At 51.9% G+C, this 23,342-nt stretch overlaps 1 protein-coding gene across 6 annotated transcripts in view; it reads right to left on the minus strand.

Annotated features, from left to right (window-relative positions):
* MICAL2 (microtubule associated monooxygenase, calponin and LIM domain containing 2) overlaps positions 1-23,342 on the minus strand; it is a 210,427-nt gene that overhangs the window by 97,014 nt on the left and 90,071 nt on the right. For all 6 annotated transcript variants that reach the window (XR_013442425.1, XR_013442423.1, XR_013442424.1 and 3 more), the window contains exons 6-15: positions 22,899-23,054; positions 19,517-19,617; positions 14,951-15,208; positions 13,774-13,889; positions 12,788-12,914; positions 12,060-12,150; positions 11,189-11,336; positions 9,875-10,074; positions 9,391-9,497; positions 1,064-1,132 (exon numbers count right to left, since the gene is read on the minus strand). Coding sequence is in view for 3 of the 6 variants with exons in the window: in XM_078058397.1 (XP_077914523.1) it covers positions 1,064-1,132; positions 9,391-9,497; positions 9,875-10,074; positions 11,189-11,336; positions 12,060-12,150; positions 12,788-12,914; positions 13,774-13,889; positions 14,951-15,208; positions 19,517-19,617; positions 22,899-23,054 (1,373 nt within the window). In the remaining 3 variants the exon portion in view is untranslated. The remainder of the gene's footprint in view (positions 1-1,063; positions 1,133-9,390; positions 9,498-9,874; positions 10,075-11,188; positions 11,337-12,059; positions 12,151-12,787; positions 12,915-13,773; positions 13,890-14,950; positions 15,209-19,516; positions 19,618-22,898; positions 23,055-23,342) is intronic.

Raw genomic sequence — 23,342 nt, forward strand, 5'->3', positions numbered from 1 at the left:
CTAGAAACATCTCAGAAGGGGCAGGTGCAACCGATTTCTTCCCACACTGACTCCTGTGTTGCCAGCAACAGAGAGAGCACAAACACTCCCTCAAAGAAGCCACAGATGAAAGGCAGGAGCAGGTTTTTATCTGAGACATCATGCATCACGGGGAAACTTCTAGGGAGGAGGCACAGGCACTTAAAGTGAGAGCCAACACCCCATAACTGGGAAAGTGGGAGGTCTCCCCCACCCTGTTCATCAGCCTCCGCTTGCTCCTTTCAACTATCTCCCTATTCACTGGCTTCTTGCTCACACTAGCACCAAGAGATGGAGAAGCGACTGCTCTTGAAGGGATCAAAGAAGTTCTAGAAAAGCTTTGGACAAAGGTGATTTGAACTCATCAGATAAAATGTGTTTGTGCACATTTTAAGACGTGAACTGAACTCCAGGGTTCCGTTATCAGAGCACCCCTTTGCCCCTTCCAGAAAATGGGGTAAACAACAGGCAGCTTCCCCACCCACCCAGGTTGGGCCTTGTAGCTCTATTTGTTACAAAGATCACTGTTTTGAGACCCCGTGTCCGAGAGAGATTGGTGCTTCATTTTGACCAAGTAGCCTGTAATTTTCTGCTTTCGCCAGAAGGTGGCACTTGTGGGCACCAGGCCATTTGCCTAAAAGACAAGTGCAGAAAACGAAAGGTAGAAACTAGGGCTAGGGGACAGGAGGGGCTGCCGGTGCCCGGTTACTACTCTCTGCTAATAGTGATGCTGTGTGGATTAGCACAGGTGCCTGATGGCATGCTCGGCACATTATATACGTCCTCCTATTTAATCTTTAAAAATCCTGCAAAAAGTTGCCTACACATGCCTTTCACAGACGTGAGCCACAGCCTGGGAGGCTCTGTTTCTCCAGGTGACACAGCTAGGAAGCAGCGGAGAGAGGACCAGAGCCCAGTGGTTTCTCCATCAAGCCAAGCTTGGAACCGAGCGGCTCACGAGAGAGGAAAGGAGGAAGGGCCAGCGCTGTGGCCACTGGCTATCAGGCAACCAGCCTTTGTTTAAACGGACACCGTGCTCACAAACCTCATCCAGGTTGTTGAAGCCTTTCCGCCTCCGTTTGTTCATGTCGCTGTCTTCAGTCTGGGTGTCCACCTGCAGCGGCCAAGAAAGCGTGGTAAGCTCAGGGCCAGCGAGGTCTGCGGTTCCACCAACCGCCCTGAGGCATGGGGCAGGCCCTGCGCCAGCCTTCAGGGATGCCACCCTGCCTACCAACAGGTGCCATCCCAGGAGACAGACGGACACCCATCACCCTGTACTGTGAAATGCGATCACAGAGTTCTGTTCAGAAGAGGGAGCCTTCCTGAACCGGGGGGTGGGGTGTGGGAGGGGGAAGGGAGGGGTTCTGTCAGAGGGGTGGGAATCACATCCCCAAAGAGCATTCTGAAACATCCCAAAGCACAAAGAATCCCCATGACACGGGTGGGGCAGGGACTGTCTCTGTGGTCGATGTGTCCCTGGGCTCCAAGCAGTCACAGCCTGGCCAGCTGATGCCCCTTGGCATGCTGCCATAAGGAGACCCCCCTCCTGCAAGGAGGTGCCACTGCTCACCTCACAGGTGGGGATTCTCGGGGCTCAGAGCAGCTGTCCAGGGATTTGATGGCAAATTACGCCTGCCATTCGGTCACCATTGCAAATTCCAGTAAATGATATTTTATCAGCTTCAAGGGAGCATCAAATATGGTCTGGAAACTATGGTGATCATACAGCAATGTATTCCCAGGACCGTTTTTTGTTTTTTGTTTTTTTTTAAGATTTTATTATTTGACAGAGACACAGCGAAAGAGGGAACACAAGCAGGGGGAGAAGCAGGCTTCCCGCTGAGCAGGGAGCCCGATGTGGGACTAGATCCTAGGACCCTGGGATCATGACCCAAGCTGAAGGCAGATGCTTAACGACTGAGCCACCCAGGCGCCCCAGGACCGTTTTATTGTTTCCCCATCAGAATTATTTATAGTGCTCCCTCCCCATTCTCAAAAGTATCCCAGTTAGACAATAAATTGCATGGATGCCCTACCAATAAGCCCTTCCAGCCTACTTTCTGCTGCCTGAACCTGAACACTGAAGTCTGGAGAACCCCACTCTACATAAGCCCACTGCAGCGACCCTGCAAGGGACCAAAGGGCACAGGCATTGTCAGTCTTGTCTCCTGCGGGAGGATGGGCGGGGCTGCACAGATGGAGTGAGGCTGTGCGCTAGGCTGGGGATAGGGGGCTGGACTCAGCGCCTCCCCTGCGCCCTGCCAGGTGAGTCTATCCTGACCCTGGGGTTAGACCTGTCTACCTACCCATGTCCAGTATTTCTGTCATGAGCATCTTTGCTGCAGACAGCTTTGCGTCAAGCACCTTTGCCACAAGAGTTTTTACCACGTAACTCATTGGATATAAAGCAATTTTGCCGTAACAGATACAAAGATAATGGGCTAACCGTTTGGTTTCATCAGGTAATTGACAGCTTGGTTTCCTTTCTCCTCTGGCACAGTGCTCCCGTTTTTATATTATATAAATCTTAGCCCTCATGATGATCTATACAGTGGTGCAGAGTTTTGAACCCACATTTCCCATAGAACTTTGGGATGTCTATTGACGGACACGTGACAAAATGCCAAGTGGAAACAATAGGTGGAAGGTGTTCACAATGCAACATAAAGCTCAGTCACAAATATGCATCCTCGTATTTAGAAATGGGTACCTCCCTCTTTTTTTTTTTTTTTTTTTTTAGAGAGAGAGAGAGAGTGGGGGCAGGAGGAGAGGAAGAGAGAAACTTAAGCAGGCTCCACGCCCAGCATGGAGCCCAAAGTGGGGCTTAATCTCAAGACGCTGAGATTATGATCTGAGCTGAAATCAAGAGTCAGACACTTAACCAACTGAGCCACGCAGGCGCCCCTGGATACCTCTCTTAATGAAGGAAGAAAGTTTAGTGAAAAAAGAAAATGTGTAATGTCGAACATGGAGATGAATCAGTGAGCAAAAAATGTATAATAATATGAACCAAAGACCGTGAAGGCAAGTGCTTAGGTACAATCTGCGAAATGAAACCAGCTGTTTGCACAGTGTTGCCATGAATCTACGCTACTTATTCTGAAGGATTCAAATCTTTTGTATTTCACAATAAAGTCTTTTTAATTTTGTTATTTGTTTTTCATGTTTCATTATGTCCTTTTTAATGAATGCCCATCATTTGTTTCTTGTGCTTTTCTTGTTTACAGCACAACTGCCTTAGGGCTGATTAGTTACAGAGCAAAAATGCTTGCGGCAAAGATGCTTATGGCAAAACTACCCGGACCCTACTACCACCGGCCTCCAGCTGGGGCCTTCTCCACATGGCCAGCCCCCTGAGGGCCATGGAACCCCCACCCCCAAGCCTCCTACACACTCAGGCCCTCCAGAGCAGGCCAGCTTACATCCCAGCCTTTGTTCCACTGAGCAGGCAGAGGGAAGGGCTACTGACCATCTCTCCCCTTGAACCCAGGAGTACAGCCCAATCCGCCCCACCCCTCCTACCCTTGCTGCGCCGCAGGAAGATTCTTTTACCTCTCACCTGTTCTGCAGTAAGAACTCAGAGCCCCCAGCACACATGACTGTGTGCCCACTTGCTCCCAGCAGAAAGCACCTGCTTCCCCTGCTTCTGTTTTCCCATCACCCCTGCCCCCTTCCCACGCTTACCAGCACCTTTGATATTTTTAAAGACAAGATCCACCATAGTTTAGGCATTGATTTTTGTTCAAAAATTTGACCCTTTCCTTGTTCAGGCAGCACAAAACAACAGATCAAAGGGCCTGCCCTCCCTTTAACATTTTTCTCAGCTTCTAATAAATCATTATTCTGTGAATGGAAATGATTTCAACCCAAACGCTTGGGCAAACACCAAGAGAAATAGATGACCTTATTTGCAACAATGTTGGGTCTTAGAGGCACAGGCCATCTGGGTCCCCAGCTCCACAGCCTGTGAATGCCTTGCTGGCAGAGACGGGGGTCTGAGAAAGTACAGGATGTCCTACCCAACAAGAACGCTGCATGCATAATCTTAGGGGTTTCTGTTGTTTTGTTGTTGTGGTTGTTTCCACCGTAAATGAAGACTTGGCTTTTCTCTCAAAGAGCAACGCCTCTTACTCTCTCTTTTGCATTCAACAGCTTGGGACTTGACTATTCCAACATCAGAGCCAAGTAGGTCCAAACCCAGCAGGTTAGTCACAGGCTCACAAGAAGTCCTCCTGGGAGGGAGTGTGCCCAGCACCTGAGAAGACCCCAGGTCCTTCAGGGGGAAAAAAAGAAGTAGGTGGGGCAACCTCCCCTCCTCTGATTCAGCCTGACCCATAGAAAAAATAAAATGCAGTCTATGTGAAAAGGTTGGCAACACACATACCCAAACGGTCTCTACTCTTCCTTATGCATTTCTCATGGAAGCGCTGATTCTCAACTAAAGAGTTAGGTTAAAACAGAAAGGTGGAGAAAACTCAAACCTAGGGATTTACCTAATTTTTTTCTTATCTGTATATCTCTATCTGCAAGCCAATGTTGCCTTAGTAGCCCCATCTCCTTGGACTCTATTTTGCTCTACAAAGAATGGAGTACAAGGAGGAAGAAAATACTTAACGGTGTCCAGCAAGAGAGAGCGAGAGAGCATGAGAATACACAAACAGCTCACTTTCTTTTGCTCTTAATTTTTTCCTGCCTTTCCCCCTAAGAACACTTTATCATGATTCCCCAATGATCTGAAAGAGTCCATACACCAGACGGCATTTTTTTTTCCCCACAGGGCATTTATTAAACTAACTGGTATCTCCATTTAAAAAAAAAAAAAGATAAGTATTTGCTAATCTGAGTATTTATTTGATCAGTACAAGATAACCATGTCCCCATAAAGCCCGAATTCCTGTGATTTTAGCCCAAAGGAAACAACCTTTATATTTAACTAGCTAGTTTAGCCTAACCCTGGAGAAATTTGGATCTGGAGCATAGAAAGAGAGACCGGCCATTGCAGGCAACGGCCTGGTTGAGTAGGGAAGCAGTGGTGATATTTAGGCCAATGACACTGGCAAGGGAACTCTTTTCTTCAGTAACAGACTAGTAAGGAGTCATGAGTTCGAATTCTGACATGACTTACTTCCCAGCTGTGTGACCTTAGGAAAATCACCTAACTTCTCTGACTGCATTTTCCTTATCTATTATTTCCTCACCTAGATATCCTATCTAGCTCACAAATTGTTGTAAGGATTAACAAAGTCGTGTACATAAAACACTTCCTATAAGGCGCTATATACGTGTTACACACGGTTACTTAGGTTAATGCTAGTTAACAGAATTAGAAAACCTGAATTCTAGTTCTGACTTCGACTTTCCACCTACAGGCAGGACATCGCGATTTAATCTCCCCACAGCCAACATTCCCCTCCTTAAAACTGGGCTGAGAACACATGCCCAGCCTTCCTCCAAAGCGAACACAAGGAGCAAATGAGATATATATGAAACTGCCTTGTCCCTGTAAGGTGCCACACTGATCATGGTTGCAGTGGAGAACCAAGTGTCCAATCCCGCTAGCTTGACTCATTTTCTCAGGAAACAGGCATCTGTGTTGAATCGGTACTCCTAAGGGGCAGGCACGCTCCTCTGGGGAGCCCTTCCCACTTGGCCTGCAGCACGCATCTGTTCACGCACTCTTCACGGCAACGTGATGCAATGCAGTGTTGATGTGACTGCAACCACTTTGCAGACAAGCAAAGGAACCACCTTCGGAGAGGTTCAAGCATGTGCCAAATTCCCAGCAGACCTAAATACATATTCATCTGCCTGGCTTCTAATGTACTCCCATTGTGTAAGTCAGCTCAGAATGGCCAGCTGTGCGGCACAGAGGACAGAAGAGAGACCAGCCTGCCAACCATGGGGGCCAGAGGGGCAGCTTGGAGGCCCTGTGCTCTCGACTCTCAGGGACTTCCTTCACATCTGTGAACTGAGAAGCACTAGAGACCTAGTGGGGAGCTCTGGCTGCTGGGTGGGGGTTCTGTGAGAGCAGCTGGGCAAGGGGAGAGGAATTCAGACATTCCCCCTAGAAGGGCAGCGTCCTCGGGCGGGGTCCTTGCTTGTCTTGTTCTCTGCTCTACCCCCAGCACCGAGAGGACAACCCAGCATCAGATAGGCACCGGGCCAGTCTGGATGGAGGAAACGCTTCCTTACCTCATGCGCCTGGCTCTTTGGAAAGCGTTCGTGTGGGAGGGGTGAGGAGAGGAGAGCGGGGCGGGCACCCTGACTGCTGAGACCGGACACCCACACCAGCCAGGCTCTGTGAACCCCACTGTCCCGGGAACAGTGCTGGAGGGGAGCCTGCGTCAGCGTCAGCCAGCTGAGAGGATAAACACCCTGGGGCCACCACCCGGGCCCCTGGGATGGGCTTCTCACAGACAAGCGACACCTCTGTGCTGTGTTGTCTTGAAGGAGTGGGCTCAGACTGGGGAAAACAAACATCAGGTGCCCTGAGTGTGTCCATAGTGTCCTGTCTGTGATGACTGCAGTGGCCATAAATCCAGGCATGACCCACATGTCATAGGTCTAGGAGGGGACACGTGGGAGGACAGAGACCATGTAGGTATGTTCAGATATCGTCTGAGGTCCATGGTAACAGGAGATCTGGAGTCCCCAGCAATTTTCCCATGTCACAGGCTTTTGTGCGAATGCTTTTAGGATCAGAGGCAGATCTTCAGGAGCAGACCCGCAGATCGATGGGAAAGTTGCATTCTCTAAAAGTAAACAAGGCCCTTGGTAGAGGAAAAGTCTTCTATTTTGCCTGAAGCTGATCAGTTTTGCTGGGATTTGGATGCTATCTGGGGTTAGGGATGAGACAACAATTTAACACCAACCGTGAAAACCAGGAGAGAGAGATTTTTAAGGCTGGCTCAATAGAAAAACGGACCCTCTCCACATTAAGATGCCATGTTGTGAACAAACATGGGCTTCTCAATTCCCACGTCAAGACGCTCCTCTGAGAGTCAGTGAGGGCGTAGGAAGGGTCAGAGAGGGCTGGGGAGAGGGGGTGAGGTTGAACACAGACGCATCCTCTCAGGATGGGCAGCCCCTAGGCACACCCTGGGGGGCAACTGGACATGGTTCAAACTCAGCCAGGGCCAGGCCAGACAGAGCCTGCCCATGCCCCCTGCATTTTCTAGCAGAGCCAGTGGCAAGTGGAGTGAGGACCTATCAGCCCTTGGACGGCCTGGCTGGCCTTGCCGACCATTCCCACCATGTGACCTGGGGCTGGCCAGGCTGTTATAATTCCGTCATTCTGTAAACAGAGGTGTGGCGAGTGAAAGGTTTAAGCATTCCTCTCCAGTTCCCAGTTGTGGGCTAAGTGGTGGGAGAAAGCAGGTGGATGGAGAAAGGCCTTAAATGTTTGGCTCAGGCTGTTTCCAGAAAGGCTGCCCTGGCTTGCTTGGATGGGGAAGCCCGAAGTGGGGATGCTTAGAGGGACAAAAGCTGGGCTGGGGTGGAACGAGCCTGTGACTTGGCTCCAGAAGACGACTTCCACTCAGTGGGACATGTGGTAGGCCACGCAGCCCTCCCACAGAGCCTCTGAACGGGGCAGCCTGGGAAGCAGAGGGGGACAGAGCGGCTGGGTGCAGCTCAGCCCCTTCGCCGCTCTGCTGAAAACCCCCGCAGACCTGCACACCCGCCTTCCCTGGCCCTGGCCTTGCTGGCCCGGTCCCTCCTATAGACAGGGCGTGCCTGCTCCGGGAGTTAGCCCAAAGGCTACAACGCTCCAGGGAGCGCAGGCCTCAGTGGAAGAAGCAACCACTGCTCACACAGCAGAGGGAAAGACAGGAGGCTACGTGGCCCCAGCCCCACCCTGGGCAGAGGGGCTGGCAGGCCCAGGCGTGACTGACCACACATAGGAGACTGTCTGAGACACACACAGAGGCCTGCCGCCCCGTGGAGAGAGGCAAGCTTTGTATGAGGACTTGCCACCTCCCGTCGCTGCGCCTCCATTTTTTTGATCTGTACAATGAGCACATTACGTAAGATAACTTGCAACATACCTACAACAGACGTGCCACCATTCACATGAAATTACAACGCCTCATTAGCCTCTCAGTTCCTAAACTGTGTACCAAGGCACCCCACGGCCCCCCCCAGGGAGCTTGCAGAGGAGCCGCTGGGCGATACTTTAAATTCTCCAGGGAAACGTGGTGAAGTCTGTTATACACCTTGTAAAATACCCCTACCAAGTTATTTGGACTCAACTACTTAGTAAACAGAACTCTTAGATATTTCTTTTGACCTCGGGGGGCACTGTGATAAAAATCACTGAGACACTAAGGGTGCTGTTAAGTCAGGAAAGTTTGGGAACCTCTTTCAGCTCGAGCTGCTCAAAGGCATACCTTATTCACCTCTGTGTATTTGCTACTCTCATCAGAAACAAACAAAAAATGGGCGACTGGGTGGCTCAGTCAGTTAAGCGTCCGATTCTTGATTTTGGCTCAGGTCATGATCTCAGGGTGGTGAGATCAAGCCCCATGTCGGGTTCCACAGTCAGTGTGAAGCCTACTTGGGGTTTTCTCTCTCCCTCCCTCTGTCCCTCCTCCCCTGCTATCTCTCTCTCTCTCTCTCTTAAAAAAAAAAAAAAAAATAGAAAAACAAAAAATTCAGCCCTAAAGTTGGCAACATTTGTGGAAGGAAGGAAGGGAGGAGGGGAGGAGGGGAGGAGGGGAGGAAGGGAGGAGGGGAGGAGGGGGGGAAAGGGGAAAGGGAAGGAAAGGGGAAAGGGAAGGGGAAAGGGGAAGGGGAAAGGGGAAGGGGAAAGGGGAAAGGGAAGGGGAAAGGGAAGGGGAAAGGGAAGGGGAAAGGGAAGGGGAAAGGGAAGGGGAAAGGAAAGGAAAGGAAAAGGAAAAGGAAAAGGAAAAGGAAAAGGAAAAGGAAAAGGAAAAGGAAAGGAAAGGAAAGGAAAGGAAAGGAAAGGAAAGGAAAGGAAAGGAAAGGAAAGGAAAGAAATTAATGGAACAGAATGTATAAATGTAGCATCACCATACACTCTGCCACTAACAGCCATGGTATAACTGATCTAAACTGCTTTAACAAGTAAGAAATCATCTCCACCTTCCTCTTAGGAGACGGGGCTAATCTGATTTACTTAAAAAAATACTCAGCGGCATGACCTCTCAGTTCTGTGCCATGCCCTTCCTGTAACCAGTTCATGTCACCGATGCCAGCTACATGGCGCCGGGGGACTTCCAGCAGCACTGGGTCACTAAACAGCGCTTTACTCATGTCTCCCGTGGGCACTCGATCTGGGTCATTTATCAGCATTAACAGACCGAGCACGTGACATTCTCCCTTCCCCTTGCCCCATCCGTGGCCGAAACTTACCCGTGGAGTCCTCTTTCTTGGAAATGTGAGGTTGAGATAGTTATGAGAAATGGAGGATTTGGCCAAGCTGAGGTCCGCATTTTCTCCATAGTTTTTGCCCCAAGAATCTGTTAGGAAATAAAAATATGACAGAGATCGGACCCTGCCACCACTACCCCGAGGCTCAGGGGGTGTCATGGCTACAAGGTCCCTCCAAATAATTCCCTCCCCCTCAACTAAAGATATAAATGGGCTGGGTAGGGGGCTGATGCAGCTCTAACCAGTGACCTCCCAGTCTCGGGGGCAGACCTTTGGCCTCACGTGGCACCTGCCACACACACCCACTCACACACACAGGTCCACCCCGGTTTGGCCTCAAAGTGAGAGGGAAGGCAGGGGGCCGGCCTCAGAACACAGGACACCAGTGTGGAGAGCAACCAGACATGGGCACAGGGCGGAGATGGCCCAAGGGCACAGCAAAGCCTGTCCCAAAGCAGGGCCTTACCCACAGGCCTCAGCGGGGTGCCTCGGAAGAGCTCGTAGAACTTGGAGAGGTACATGACCATGCTGAGCTGGTCGGGCTCCTGGGCTGACGCCATCTCCTTGCCCGTGGTCACTGGGGGGATGCCAAACTCGCGCTCGGCCACGTCAAATGCCAGTTGGTTGTTCTCCACAGCGTCATCTTCGTTCAGAGAGTCAAAGTTGCTGGAGAACCAGAACAATGCAAAGTTCAGGGACAGGAGACAGAGGTGTGAAAAGCTGAACCAACTTACCCGTAAGGAGCACTGTGGGCAACATTCTGCTGGGTCTCGCCGGGTGGGGAGGGGCGAGGGAGCTGCAACCCCGGTTCCTGCCCCCAATCACCCCAGCCCCCTGCTGCCCTCCCCACCCCACTGCCCCCCCCCCCACTACTGCCCAGGGAGGCTCCTCCTCACTTGGGGTAGGGACCAAATCAGATTTAGGCCATGACAATGTCATTGCTGCCTGGGCTGAAACAATGGGAAAATAATTTGTCTTTGGAAAACTTATCAGCTACTTTATTTTTAAATCATTCCTTTACATGCTTGTGCTTTTAATTATAAAAGTATATGGATATCTTGTAAAAAAAAAAAAAAAAAGGAATCAAGGGATAAATAACATATAAAGTAACAGTTGAGCACCCCATCCCCTTCTTGAGGCAGCCTCACTTCCTAAAGGTACCGACTGATAACCCTCTGGGAGGTTTCCTTTCAGCCTTCTGGATGAATGTGCCTGTGGGTGTGTGGTTACTCTGCAGCCAATCTGAATCCAACATTAATACATGCACTAGGCCTTCAACATCACAAAGTGTGTCCAATCTTCCTGTCGACGCTGCCATTATTCCCAACTTACAGACAAAGAAACAAACTCAGAGAAGCTAAGGGACCTGCCCAGTGCCACACAGCTAACTGTCTGCATCTCAGATCTAATTCTCTTGGCTGTAAAATCCTCGAACTGTCCCCAGAATGAGGTCTTGCCTGTAATTTCTCTCTTGTGGGGAGAGTGCCCAGGGGTGAATGCTCGATTTCCCCAGTACGGGGATGGAGGGGATGCGGGGATGAGTACAAGCACGGAGCCTGAACTGCGTCTGCTCCTCACATATTAGGAGCACAGGTTAATCAAGCTGCTGACAGAGTAATCAGTGCAAACAGCAAAGAAAAAAACTTAAGAAAAACTCAAACCAAAGACAGACTTTGAGCCAGGATTCCACATCCAGCAGAACACCCCTGGTTCCCCTTGTCTCCAGGGTGCCCCTGGGCCATGGAGGGCTCAGCAGGTGCAGCCTGCGCCCCCAACTCACATCAGCTCAGGCCGGAAGCGGTGGATGATGGCACACAGGGCCAGGCCGCTGCGCCAGGATGTGGTCAGGTCGGTGACGCTGACGTGCTGGTAGCCCTCGGTTTGCTGCTGGCACCAGGTTAAGAGCTTGCTGGGCCGGATGTCTAACTCTGCAGCAGGGGGAGACAGACAGTGGAGAGAGTCACGGAGCAGGCGCATCTGAGCCGCGTCTTGAGGAGTGTCGAGGGATTCATCAGACAGAAAGCATTCCAGGAAAACAGAAGAGGGCCGTGCCACGGAAGAATCTAGCAAGGCCGGGCAGGCTGTGTACAACAGGGGCGGCAGCAGTGGGGCATGCGGTGGGAGGGGATGGGAGGGGATGGGAGGGGAGGCTGGTAAGGCGGTGTGCACCCAGCGGCAGGGAGGAGGCGGGGTCTGGGCGGGCAACAGAGACCGAAGAGGTCTCTCGGCTGGACGGTGACCCGAGCCAGGCCGGACTGATGCTGGGGAGTTACTCATTTAACCATCCCTTCCCTCCACTAGGAAAAGTGTGTAGCATGTGGGGCCTGTTATTTAGCTGGGGAGACAAGATCCCCATACTGGAAACAACAGGGAGGGAAAAGCAAGGCGCGGTTCCACCGTTCACTTTACTGTCCTAAGTGCTCGACACATATTCTCTCCTTTACAACCGATTTGCAGCTGGGGCTGTCCTTGTCCTGGTTTTACAGATGAGGAAATGGAAGGACAGAGGAGAGGTACCTGGCCAAGGTCACACAGGTCATAGCAGCAGAGCCAAGTGGGCTGCAGGGCCTGGGCCCCCACAGCCACCCTGCAAAGCGATCCCCCACCCCGCACCCCAGCATCCTGGCCGAGGACCCAGGGCAGCGGCTTACCCCTCCTGGAGAGGCTCATGGATCTCCTCACCGAGCCCAGCCTCTCGAGAGGCCACTGGTGCAACTCCTTAGTGACGTACAAATGCTTCACCTACAAGCCAAAGAGACCACGCAGCTGCCCACCGGGGTTTCCCTGAAGCTGGTCTCAGGGCCGGCCCAGCTTCTCCTCCACGTCCACCATCCTTTTCCTCTCTCGCTGGAGGGCAGGACTTTGGACAAGGGGCCCCGGGGAACCTGAGATGCAGAGCAATGGATCTCAGCTGTCCACCCAAACGTGGGGGGACTCAAGTGTGAAAACACACAATTGGCTGATTTTACAAACAGCAGGACGGGGTTTGCAAACAGCACAGCCAGAAGAAGTTAGCGGTTGTGGGTTCCTGAGTCAACAGGAGGAAACTCAGGAACTGGGAACTGAAAGGACCTGATGGCTGGCCGAGTAGACTCCGTGACAGAGGCGTGCTTAGCGATACCGATGCACGATGACAGTAAACACGTCAGCGTGTGTGCAGACAAGGACAGACATGGCATCTGTTCTAGTTCTTTCCTGTGGGCTAGAGAGACGCTGACTCTATGGTCTCTCATGGCTCTCCTAGAGAGAAGAACTGGTCCCACATCGGAGCCAGGAGGCATTGGCGGCCACAGCCTTGGGGATGGGGCCAGGTTTTGCGTGACCTCCCACCCACTGCTCAGGGCAGGGTGGCCCAGATGGGACCCAGGGAAGGACTTACCTGATGGGGCCTGACACAGTTGGAATTGAGATTTGGGTACCGTGTCCCTGGGTCCAGGGTGTACTGCTCAAAGTTCTTGTTGATGTTCTCCGGGGTGGTCTGAGGTAACAGCCGGTAAAGACTTTCTCTAGGATGAGGCAGAGCCCAGGGGTCAGGGACTGCTCTGGCAGCCTCATCCCCTCATCCCCTCACCCCTTCCCTGCTCTTAAGGGCTTCTTAGATGTGTTTGTGTACCTCTTCCCTGCAGTGCCTGGCCCCCGTGGTTCCTGAGACTCACAAAGTGGGGGACAGTTGAAGGGCTGGAGAGGGTGGGGGGGGAGGGGGTGTCCAGCAGCAGTGATGCCAGCTTCCTTCCCCCAAGCAGAGGGCAGGGACACCAGAGCTGGTAGCTGAGGGACCTGTGGTTCTGCTATAACCACCACTCAGCCACGCTGCCTCCCATGGCCTCCGGTCCCCCGTGACCACAGGCCACCACACCCAAGACCCGCAGAAGCCTGCCCCCCCCACCATCAGTCTTGCCGTCTCCCAGTCCACCAGCTGTTACAGCCATGGGGCCAGCAGCGGGGTCTGGGGGGGAGCTCTGGGTCTCAGCAACAGCAGGAGAGGCCTGAGAGGTCAGATACCCGGCCCCCCGCAGGGGAAGACAGCCCCACAGCCGAGGCTTCCCCTCAACCTCTTCCGCTCACAGTGCCTGGGCCATGCTGGGAACCCTAACTTCGGGGTCACTCCAGATCAAGATTTCTCTTCTGCATTCAGGTCCTAAGGTCCTGGTCCCCAGAGAAGTCACGGGAGGAGGTAAAGCATGACACAGAGAGTTTCCCCGGGGATCCTGATGATCAAATCAGGCCACATGTGGGAAGGAAATACAAGAGGACAGAGGCTCCAGGCTCATCCAGGAGCTGCCTGATGGCCAGCCCTGCTCCCTTTCCTGCCTGAGCTGTGGAACCAGTCCTACCCCAGCTGGAAGCCCCACTGTCAGTACTCACCTTTCAGCAAGCAGCTCCAAGGGAGGGGTGCCCTGGTCCCAGCTTTTCACCATCCAGGCTGTGTCAAAGGCTGCCAGGAAGCCTCGGGCACAGCCTGTGCCCATGGGCCAAAATGGCTGGAGAAGAAAACATGCAAAATTCCAGATGGTTCTCATGCCCACCCTCCCCCCTCCCCCCAGCCTGCTATCCCATTCTATCCAGCACTCTGCTTGCTGAGCCCATGGAAGCCCTGAAGGGAGTGTGGGTGCGGTGTCACAGGAAGAGCAAAACTGCTCTGGGGCAACAAGGCACAGGCAAGTCCGTCTGTCCCCCCTCCCCCCCCCCACCCAGGGGAGGGAGATGGAAATCAGGAAATGCTTCACAAAAGAGTTGCATTTATGCTGATTTTAAAGAACGGGGAGGCTTCTAATCTTGATCCGTTCAAGACTAGCATGGGCAAAGGCCTGGTGGAGGAACGGAGCTGAGTAGCAAGAGAGAATGCTGAGAAGGGGCGGGCGGCAGCGGGGGCAGATCACAGCCTACACACCATGGTGAGCGAGGGCTGGTTCGCCAAGCTAAGTTCTAACTGAACTGTCCCATGGGCACCCAAAGCATGGTTTGGAATTTGACTCTTAACTTGGGATAAACAAACATTTTTTGGTTACTGCTTACTTTAAAGATAAAAATGTAACCCTGCTGAAAACATTCGTTCAATCTAAGGATGCATGCAGTTGCCGACGCTCTGGGAAGCATTTTGAGCAGGGAGGCCACGGATGGAAGCCGGACTTTGGAGCCCACATGCCCTTTTGCCCCCTCTCCGATCTCCATGTTGCAAGGCCCCAGAGAGCTCCCCACGTGAGGGAGAAGATGTGGCCCAGCTGAGGGGGTACATGTTCTGAAGAGGGCCGCCCGCCCGTGAAGGGCAGAGCAGGGCCGATTAGTTTCGTACTGTGACAAAGAGATCAGCCCAAAGAGCCCAGAGTGGGGAAAGGAAGGCAGAATGAGCAACTCTGGGTCTGGTGAAAGGGCAGGCCAGGTGCAAGCCGGAGCCAGGATGGGCTTGGCCGACTCTGGCCTGCTGGCAGGGAGCCCGTCCTTCCCCTTGGCTGCACGACAGCAGATGCCGTTGGCCACACCAGAAATGGAGGCATCTGTCTTCTACTGGGAATCGGGCGGGGTTCCCAAATGCAGGCGCTACCTCGAGCAAGCTGTCGCCCACCAGGGCCACGAGGAGCTGGTGTGACTGGCGCTCGCGCACCAAGGCCGCATTCTCGGAGGCGTACATGGAGGTAAAGTCGAACATGGCCACGTCCGGCTGCCCGTAGTGGTTCAGAGCAAAGTCTAACGATGGCAGCTGGTAATTGGTGGCGAAATCTGCGGCCTCACGGGCATAGGAGAGCAGGTTGTCCTGGTTCACGTTCTCTGCGCACAGCAGCATCTCCGTGTCGATGTAGTCCTGGGGACAGAACGAGAGCACGGTGCGGGAATCCGCCCCCGGGACGGGCAAGCCTTCATACCCACGTCTTTGCAAAAGGACCTGGAATGGGCTTGCACAGCAAAGCTAAGCAAAACAGAAAATCAGGGCCAAAGGAATCAGGAGGAACCAAATCAGTCATCTGTCAGGGTTAACAGAGCTGTGATTAGGCCTCACGCTTGGCTTTGAGCTTCCTGGCATCCAAGGCAAAGGGGAAATGTGATCTATGGCAGGGCTTTCCTTATCAGAAAGAAGGAAGCGTAGAAATTCCTAGGGGAGGAAATTTTTTTCCCGGCACTAAATTCTAAAAGAACGGTCTCACGTAGAGAACATAGTGTTGTAATGACCAGCTTACTCAATAATGGTCTAGCGGTAAATGCAGGAGTATATTTCCCATGGCTGGTTCTTGTGATAACTTTCAGTAAAATTAAAAGACAAGAGAGCAAGTAAGGAACAGTGATTTCTTAGTGGACTAAGCTAAGCTAACATGGTCCAGACATGCTGTGTTTAGTGGTCAAACAAGACCAGAAAAGACATGGGTGCTTGGCAGGGCTTGCAAACCTTCTCTCCAGAATCAGCTCTCTTTTCTTGAGAGGCTAGGGCTGCTTGGGGCTCTGCTGTGCTCTTACAATGTTAACTGTCCGCTCCCCGCTGGAAGGAGGAGGGCCCTGGCTTAGAGGAGCAGGATATCCCTCCCTGAGGGACCCTCGCAGCGACCTGCGGGACGTCTCCCAGAGTCTAATCTGCTCATCATGTGGCTAAGAAGCTAGAAGGCTATCTTTCCCAAAACGTGACACAGAAAGTGCAGATCCCAAGGGGAGGCGGGGACATGGGTGGGAACCAGTGTGTAAGACCAACACAGGCCTTGGGGTTATCCAGAGCATGAGGTTGGATTCCACCTTTGCTGTTCACTGAGCAAACTTGGGCAAATTACTGAACTTTTTTGAGTTTCCATTTTCTCATTTGTAAAATGGGAATAACAAAATCCACTTCACACAGTGAGGACCGAAGGAAATCATAGACTTTATGACCCAACCTGATGCCTGGCACGTGGAAGTGCTCAGTGAATGGGAATTTCTGTCCCCTATAATTCATGACGGCACAAAACACAGCGTCTGGTGCAGTACATTCCTGGACCCACCCAGGCACCACCAGGAGCATTTACAAAGGTCTTAGCAGGCGCAGCCACATCTACAAACAGAGTGACCCACTGTGTCAATTTTCCTAATAACCACGATTTCAAATATCATGTTCCAGAAATTCTAACATGTTCACACCAAACTACATCACCCAGACCGCACCCAGCATTGGCCCGGGAACCGTGTGTCAGCCGGTGGTGCTCAGGCTGGAGCTCCTGCCATTCACTTGTCCTTTCTCACGCCTGTTCCTACAGTCACATGACCAATTCCCTCCCTTAAAGGTGTGGAGAGGAGACGGGGAAGGGTGAATGGAGTGGTCTTGAAAACACCCCCTCTTCAAAGCATGCCGCAGGTGGGCTGGCTGACGAGTGAGTGTGAGCACTGCACCGTGAAGGTCCCTGGTGCTGGTGGCCCAGACAGGAACGCGGGGACCTGCACAGGGAGCAGAGCCCCAGGCTGTGTTGGGCTGAGAGCCCACGTGGTCCAGGGCTGCTGGGAGGAGCCGAGGGACCTTGTCAGGCAGGAGGTTCCAGGGGAGTGGGTGGATACAGAAGCAGGACCACGGGGATGGGGTGAGAACAAGGACAAGGGAGGGGAGAGAAGGAGGGAATGGCAGGCCTGGAGAAGGGAGTTCTAAATTAAGACAGAGGCAGGAGAATGAGGGTGGGGCCCACTTTCCACAGGCACAGGTACCGAAGAGAGGCTGTGTCCTAGGCAGAGAGGGGGGCAGTAGAGAGAGAAGCAGCAGGAATAGCCCAGGTGGCTGTAATAGACAGGAAGAGGAGTCGCCCCACGTACTGCGCTAGGAAGAAGGCTGGAGACCGGAAGAGAAGGTCAGGCAACGGCTGCCAGTGAGGGCGGGTTCAGCATCGGGACACCAGCTATGGTGTGTGCTCGCCTTGCCCACCTGGCCAGAGTGCTCCCTCCCACAGTGCCGACACCAAGCCTGCTGCATCCAGGATCCCTAGCCTGTATGTATGTGGCCCAGCAGAGGCAGGGTCCCGGGGTAATGGGCCGCCCTCCCTTTGTGACAGAGAACAAGATGGACAGAGCGGGGAGCCCAGAGGCATGGTTTCCTGAGGAGAAACTTCACTCTCCCTTCAGCAGCCATGGAAAGAAGCCCAGAGGTCAGCAGGAATAGATGGGGAAGCAGATCAGTCAGTCACTCAACACACATTTGCTCAGCACCTCTGTGTGCCTCTAGGAAGATGCTGACCCATGTGGGGAGAGGAAGCGAGAGAGGACATGCCATTCCCCTGGGAGCACGACAAGAATGTTAATCTGAGAGGCTTGGGTTAGACGGACCAGCTCCCAGCTATGCAAATGCTACAGAGCTTGGCTGGACACGGGGAGACTCGAGGCCAGAGCTCCTGAACCAAATGGCCGTCCAGCTCTCTCCTGTCTGGCCTGGGGCCTGTAATTTCGAGATGAGAATTCCTGTCTTATACCTAGAGGCCCCTCAGCACTGGCTCAGAAGATGCCCCCAGAGTCTGTGAGGGAAAGAAAAGCCTTGGTGAGGACACCCACGAGCCCGGGATCTGCTCCCAGCTCTTCCACAGTCATGACAGGTTCACAGTGAGTCACACTTGCCCACCTGTGCCGTGACAGACAGATGGGAGTATGGAGGGGCTTTGACAACTGCCCAAGAGCTGAGTCACCATGAGCAACATGTCTTGACCTGGACAAATGCCCTGGGATGCCCTGAGGGAGCCCTGGTGTCCCAGAGGCTGGAGTACTCAGCCAGTGAAATAGGAAACCCACGTCAAACTCTGCCTAACTCCCTGGGGGTGGGGTCGGGGACTGACAAAAGCCTCCTCGGTCCCTCCTTTGCAGAGGTGCCCACTGTGCTGGCAGCCCTGGACCCCAAACAGTCCTTCACTGTCTGCCATAGTCCTCCCGATGAACGAGGCAACTTCAAGAGGGGTGCCTGTGGAGCAGAGGAAAGAAGGGGCCACCACCCCCACCTCCCCCAGACCGCGTCAGCCGTGGAGTACCAGACGCTGAAACTCATTGCTCACACATCTGCTAGCTGTGCTCAGTCAGCTTCTTCCAACCCCCCGTCCCGCCATTCACAGCCTCCTGTCTGTAGCTCGGGCTCTCAGCGAGGACCTGAGCCACATGGAGGAGGCCCAGGGGACGGCTGGGTTACTCATGTCACCCGACCAGCAGCCAGCACAAGTGGCAAGAGGACAGGCACATTCTTCTCCGACAAGCAACAGTGAATGGTCACCATGCCGCCCGGGCTCCAGGCTGACACCCCGAGAGCAGGCTGACCTCGGATGGCACCAGGCAACAGCCGGGGCAGGAACAGAGGTTCTGGAAGGGTTGAAAACCTGACCAAAGAAGCTTCCAGCCCAGGGCCCCCAACTCCATGTGCTTTCTTCCAACTTGGTGCTCGGTTGAAGCATGAAGATGCAAAGGCAGGACACAGAGGCCAGGAAGCCAGCAAGACAAAAAAGCAGGTGTCCAAACCAGACAGAAGTTACGCAGGGAATCTGTAAACTCCCCCTATATGGGCCAGGCCCTGGGACAGTTGCTCTGTATGCATTTTCTCGTTTACTTCTGCAAACAACCCTTTCAGACAGAAACCATTATTCGGAGTCTCCAGAGAAGGAGACTGAAGTTCAGAAAAGCTGAGCAGCTTAGTCACAATCCTGAGTTAATCTTCGACTGAGCCAAGATTCAAGCGAAGCCTTTCTGACTGCGAGAACAGAGAGCTCCCCACCACCCCATGACAAGAGGGCCACAGAGGGAAATTCACAAGCGAATGTTGTCTCAGTGCCCCACTAGGACGAGGAGCCCCCATCGGCCTCCAAATGACGTGGGACTTTCCCGAAACAGGGGCAGGGTTGAATGAGACGTGGGGAAGGAAAAGACTCAGCCAGTCTCCTGGGGGCAAAGGCTCACACGAACACCTGGGTGAGGGTCTCAGCCCAGCCCACAGCTCTCTGCAGAAACATGTCTGTGCGTGGTGGTGTGGGCTCCTTCATCCAACACTCACACAACAGCACGGAGGAGGAGAGTGGTGGGTGGTGGTTCTTTCCCACCTGCCCCCCACCCCCTTGCTCAGTTTCCTGCGGGACAGCACCTACTCCTGCACTTGCTAGGTCACAAAGGGAAAGACAGGACATCGCAGCCAAGAGATACGTACATTAATGATGACACCTTTGTCAAGCAGGCTCTGCTTCTTGGCGGTCATGACAAAATAGTGGGTGCAGTCCTTGTAGTAAACAATGTTCTCAAGATCAATCCCTGCAAAGGGAAGCGTGCATGGACTCAGTTTGACTCCCTCAGTGTCTCAGTGCCTCGCCGCATTACAGGTGTCATTACTTACCTGCATGTATTCACATTAGGCAAGTTTTTAAAACATACAAGGCTGGAAAAGATAAAACTAAGTGCTAGAATTTACCCAACTCCACACAGCTAGGTTGTATTGTACCACAAAGACACTATGTGTTTTTTTTTTTAAGGTTTATTTATTTATTTTAGAAAGAGAGAGCGCACGTGCACGTGAGCAGGGGGAGGGGCAAAGGGAGAGAGAGAATCCCCAAGCAGACTCCTCTCTGAGCACGGAGCCTGACTCAGGGCTTGATCCCAGGACCCTAAGATCATGACCTGAGCCAAAATCAAGAGTCGGCTGTTTAACCGACCGAGCCACCCAGGTGCCCCAAAGACACTATGTGTTTTTTTAAATTAAGATGTAATTGACATATAACATGGTGTCAGTTTAAGGTGTACGACATGTTGATTTGATATATTTATATATTGCAATATGATTAAAGCATTTAAAAAATAAAGAAAACCTCAAAGTCTTTAGGGATTGTGGGCCAGTATTTCCAAGCTAGAGCGAAGTGCTGCAGAAGGGCCAAGAGCTGTCCGGGGCATGGCAGCTAAGCAACAACAGAGCCAGGATTTGAACCGCAGCTTGTCTGATTCCAAGTCCCATCCACCATGCCCTCCATGTGGCCAGAGATTCAAAGAGCTGTGGGAATTCTTTCAAGACTGTGCTAAGTGATGTTTCTACTATCCCCCCCCGTGTGGGGAAACCCAGATGCCCTGGTAGGAACAACTCAGTTTAGAGGGCTGGGTTGTATAGCTTTGCACTTTCCAGCAGTTGCAAAAACACTTCATAGGTTAGGTTTCTGCATTAAAAAAAAAAATGCTATGAGAGCTTAGCTCAGTGGTTCTCAAAGTGGGGCCCCCCTGGCCAGCACCATCAGCATCACCTGAGAACCCAGAAATGCTAATGATCAGGACCCCACCCTGGACCTAGTAAATCAGAAACTCTGAGCGTAGGGCCATCAGTCTGCACTTTGACGAGCCCTACAGGGGATTCTGATGCACGTGTCAGTTCGAGAACCACTGGCTTAGCTTCCTCAAAGGGAGAGAAAGGAACAGACACAACAACCTATCAGCAGTTGATAAGGGCGTCCTGGGTAACCATAGGAACCCCTTTATTACCGTTAAATAGGAAACAGCCATCAATGCAGAGGGCCCCCCAGAGAATGGGAGGAAATTCATCGTTGTCACCTTGTAAGGGGCACAGTGAAACAATGGCCAAGGGTGACCATCCCAGTGAAATTTAAAGGAAACTCATTGAAACATTTGGAAAAACACACTCAATGTCCTGTCATAATTGGTGATTTGTTGAAGTATTTATCTTCTCAGTTTTTAAGAGGAAGGGAGGGTTGAACTAATTCTTAAATCATTCAGAAGAGCATAACATGGTGGAAGAAAACACTCTAATAAAATCATGCCACCGTGGTGAAACTCAGAGGGCCGCACAATGAACACATGTCCTCGTGGCCAGAGAGCGGCACAGTCTGCTCCATAAGGAATCCCATTCCTAGAAAACCAAATGGAAATATTCCAGCAGGAGCAGTTTGCTCTGTAAGGGTAAGTAACTGAAAGGTCTAAGTCAGAGGCCAGCACACGTTTGCCATAAAGGGCCAGACAGTAAGTATTTCGGGCTTTGCAAGCCATCCAGGCCCACAACCACTCACGGGCAGTGACATGCATGAACAGGCATGGCTGTGTTCCAATAAACTTTCATTTATGGACCCGGAAACCTGAGTTCTATATAACTTTTGATTTGTCAAAAAATATTCTTCTTTTGCTTTTCCTTCAGCCATTCCAACCACAGTTTGCCAGCCTCCAATGTAGACACTCGGGCAGTGACAAACGTCCAGTTCCTGAGCTATTCTGCAGCCTGCAAAACTGACCATCCGGAGGACTTGGCTGCAATATGGACAATATTTACAATGCGATGCCGAATGAGAAAACCAGAATCACAAAGAGTACTAGCGCTCTGCTAAGAGCTGGAGCCATGTAAAAAGGGAGGGTACAGGTGGACGGTTACTGAAAAGCAGTATATGGAAATGAGGACTATTTCTGTGCTAGGTTGACAGTGAGTGTGGATGATTTATTTCTAGCATAAAAATTTTAGGGGCGCCTGAGTGACTCAGTTGGTTAAGCGTCCGACTCTTGGTTTCAAGTTAGGTCATGATCTCAGGGTCGTGGGATCGAGCCCCACGTCCAGCTCCAGGCTCAGTGCAGAGTCTGCTTGAGGATTCTCTCTCCCTCTCCCTCAGCTTCTCCTTCCCCCTCTGTTTCTCCCCTGACTCACACTCTCTCTCTCAAAATAAATAAAATCTTTAAACAAATTTTTATTTAACACTGTTTTCACACTGCCTTTCAAGGAGAGATAAGATTTTAAAATCAGGTTAAAAGAAAAATCTGGAATTTACTTAATTGGCAGCGGGGTTTCATCCCTCTTTCTCCTCACCGTGCTTTACTTCTCTCCATCATCTTTTTGACCGCCTGACGTGCTAGTTATTTGTTTACTGACAGTCTCCCCCCATAGAATATAAGCTCCAAGAGAGGGGTCTCGTTTTGCCCACTGCTCTTTCTCAGGCCCTTGAGCAGCATCTGGCACCAAGTACGCAGTCAATAAATATTTGTTGAGTACATGAATGAGTATCTTCGAAAGATACTCAAGGCCCATGGCTAGGGGACAACTGATGCCCTGGGGTGAGCACATGTTTCCTGGGCATCCCTGGATGTCCCTTATGGGGAAGGACAGCTGGTACACTGAACTAGAACACCTACACTTCTTCGGGGACCAACCTGGGGTTACTGATTCCCTCCTCAGAGGGCTCCCTAAAGCTCACGCTGCCTCAGGCATAGACCGACCTCCCTGCATCAGGGTGGTTTACCTGGGTGTCCATCACTGGACAAGGAGCCATTTGGGGAGGGGACGATGTCAACCTCAACTTTGTATCCCACGATACTGAATACAAGCACACAATGGGCATGTTGACTAAATGCTGAGTAAATATATCTTTATCCATTTTCAGGTACAACATCCAGAACTTTCCCTCGAGAAGCTCTCTCATCCTTGAAGGAACCCTGCCCATTTCTATCCTATGGAGAAGTCCCTGCTTCCACTTAATCAGAGTGAGTGTCCCAATCCCAAGAGCTGGGAATGCCCAGCACGGACAATGGCCTGATTTGGAGAAAGGTGAAAGTCCCACCTGTTTCTTCTTTAAGGTCCTGAAAAAACTTCTGGTTGAAGATGAAAGCCACACCACTGATCTCCTCCACCTTGGCCTCAGCTGTGCTGTTTCTGTTTATGAAGTTGGCGGTAATGGCAATAGCCAACTTCCCACGGAATTCTTTCCTTCTGAACCCTGCGTGAGGAAAAAGGCAAAAAGGGAGTCTTTCTTCTGCATTTGGTGTGAAAACTGAGAACGATTATGGAGGAAGCTGTTCTCAGATGCCTCACAGGCCAGTGAAACTAGAGTTCTGCATCTCTGGAGAACAGGGGCAGGCATTTGGAAATGCCAAGGTTCGTACCTGAGGAAGAAACACACCACCAGAGGCCTCAGTCAGGGGGACTTTCTCCTTTCCTAAAATCTATAGGACCAATTATTCTGGTTAGGCTTCTACAAACAAAAGGCTAAAGTGATTTTCCCAGC

This window comes from Halichoerus grypus, chromosome 11 (assembly GCF_964656455.1).
Source record: "Halichoerus grypus chromosome 11, mHalGry1.hap1.1, whole genome shotgun sequence".
Lineage (NCBI taxonomy): Eukaryota > Metazoa > Chordata > Mammalia > Carnivora > Phocidae > Halichoerus > Halichoerus grypus.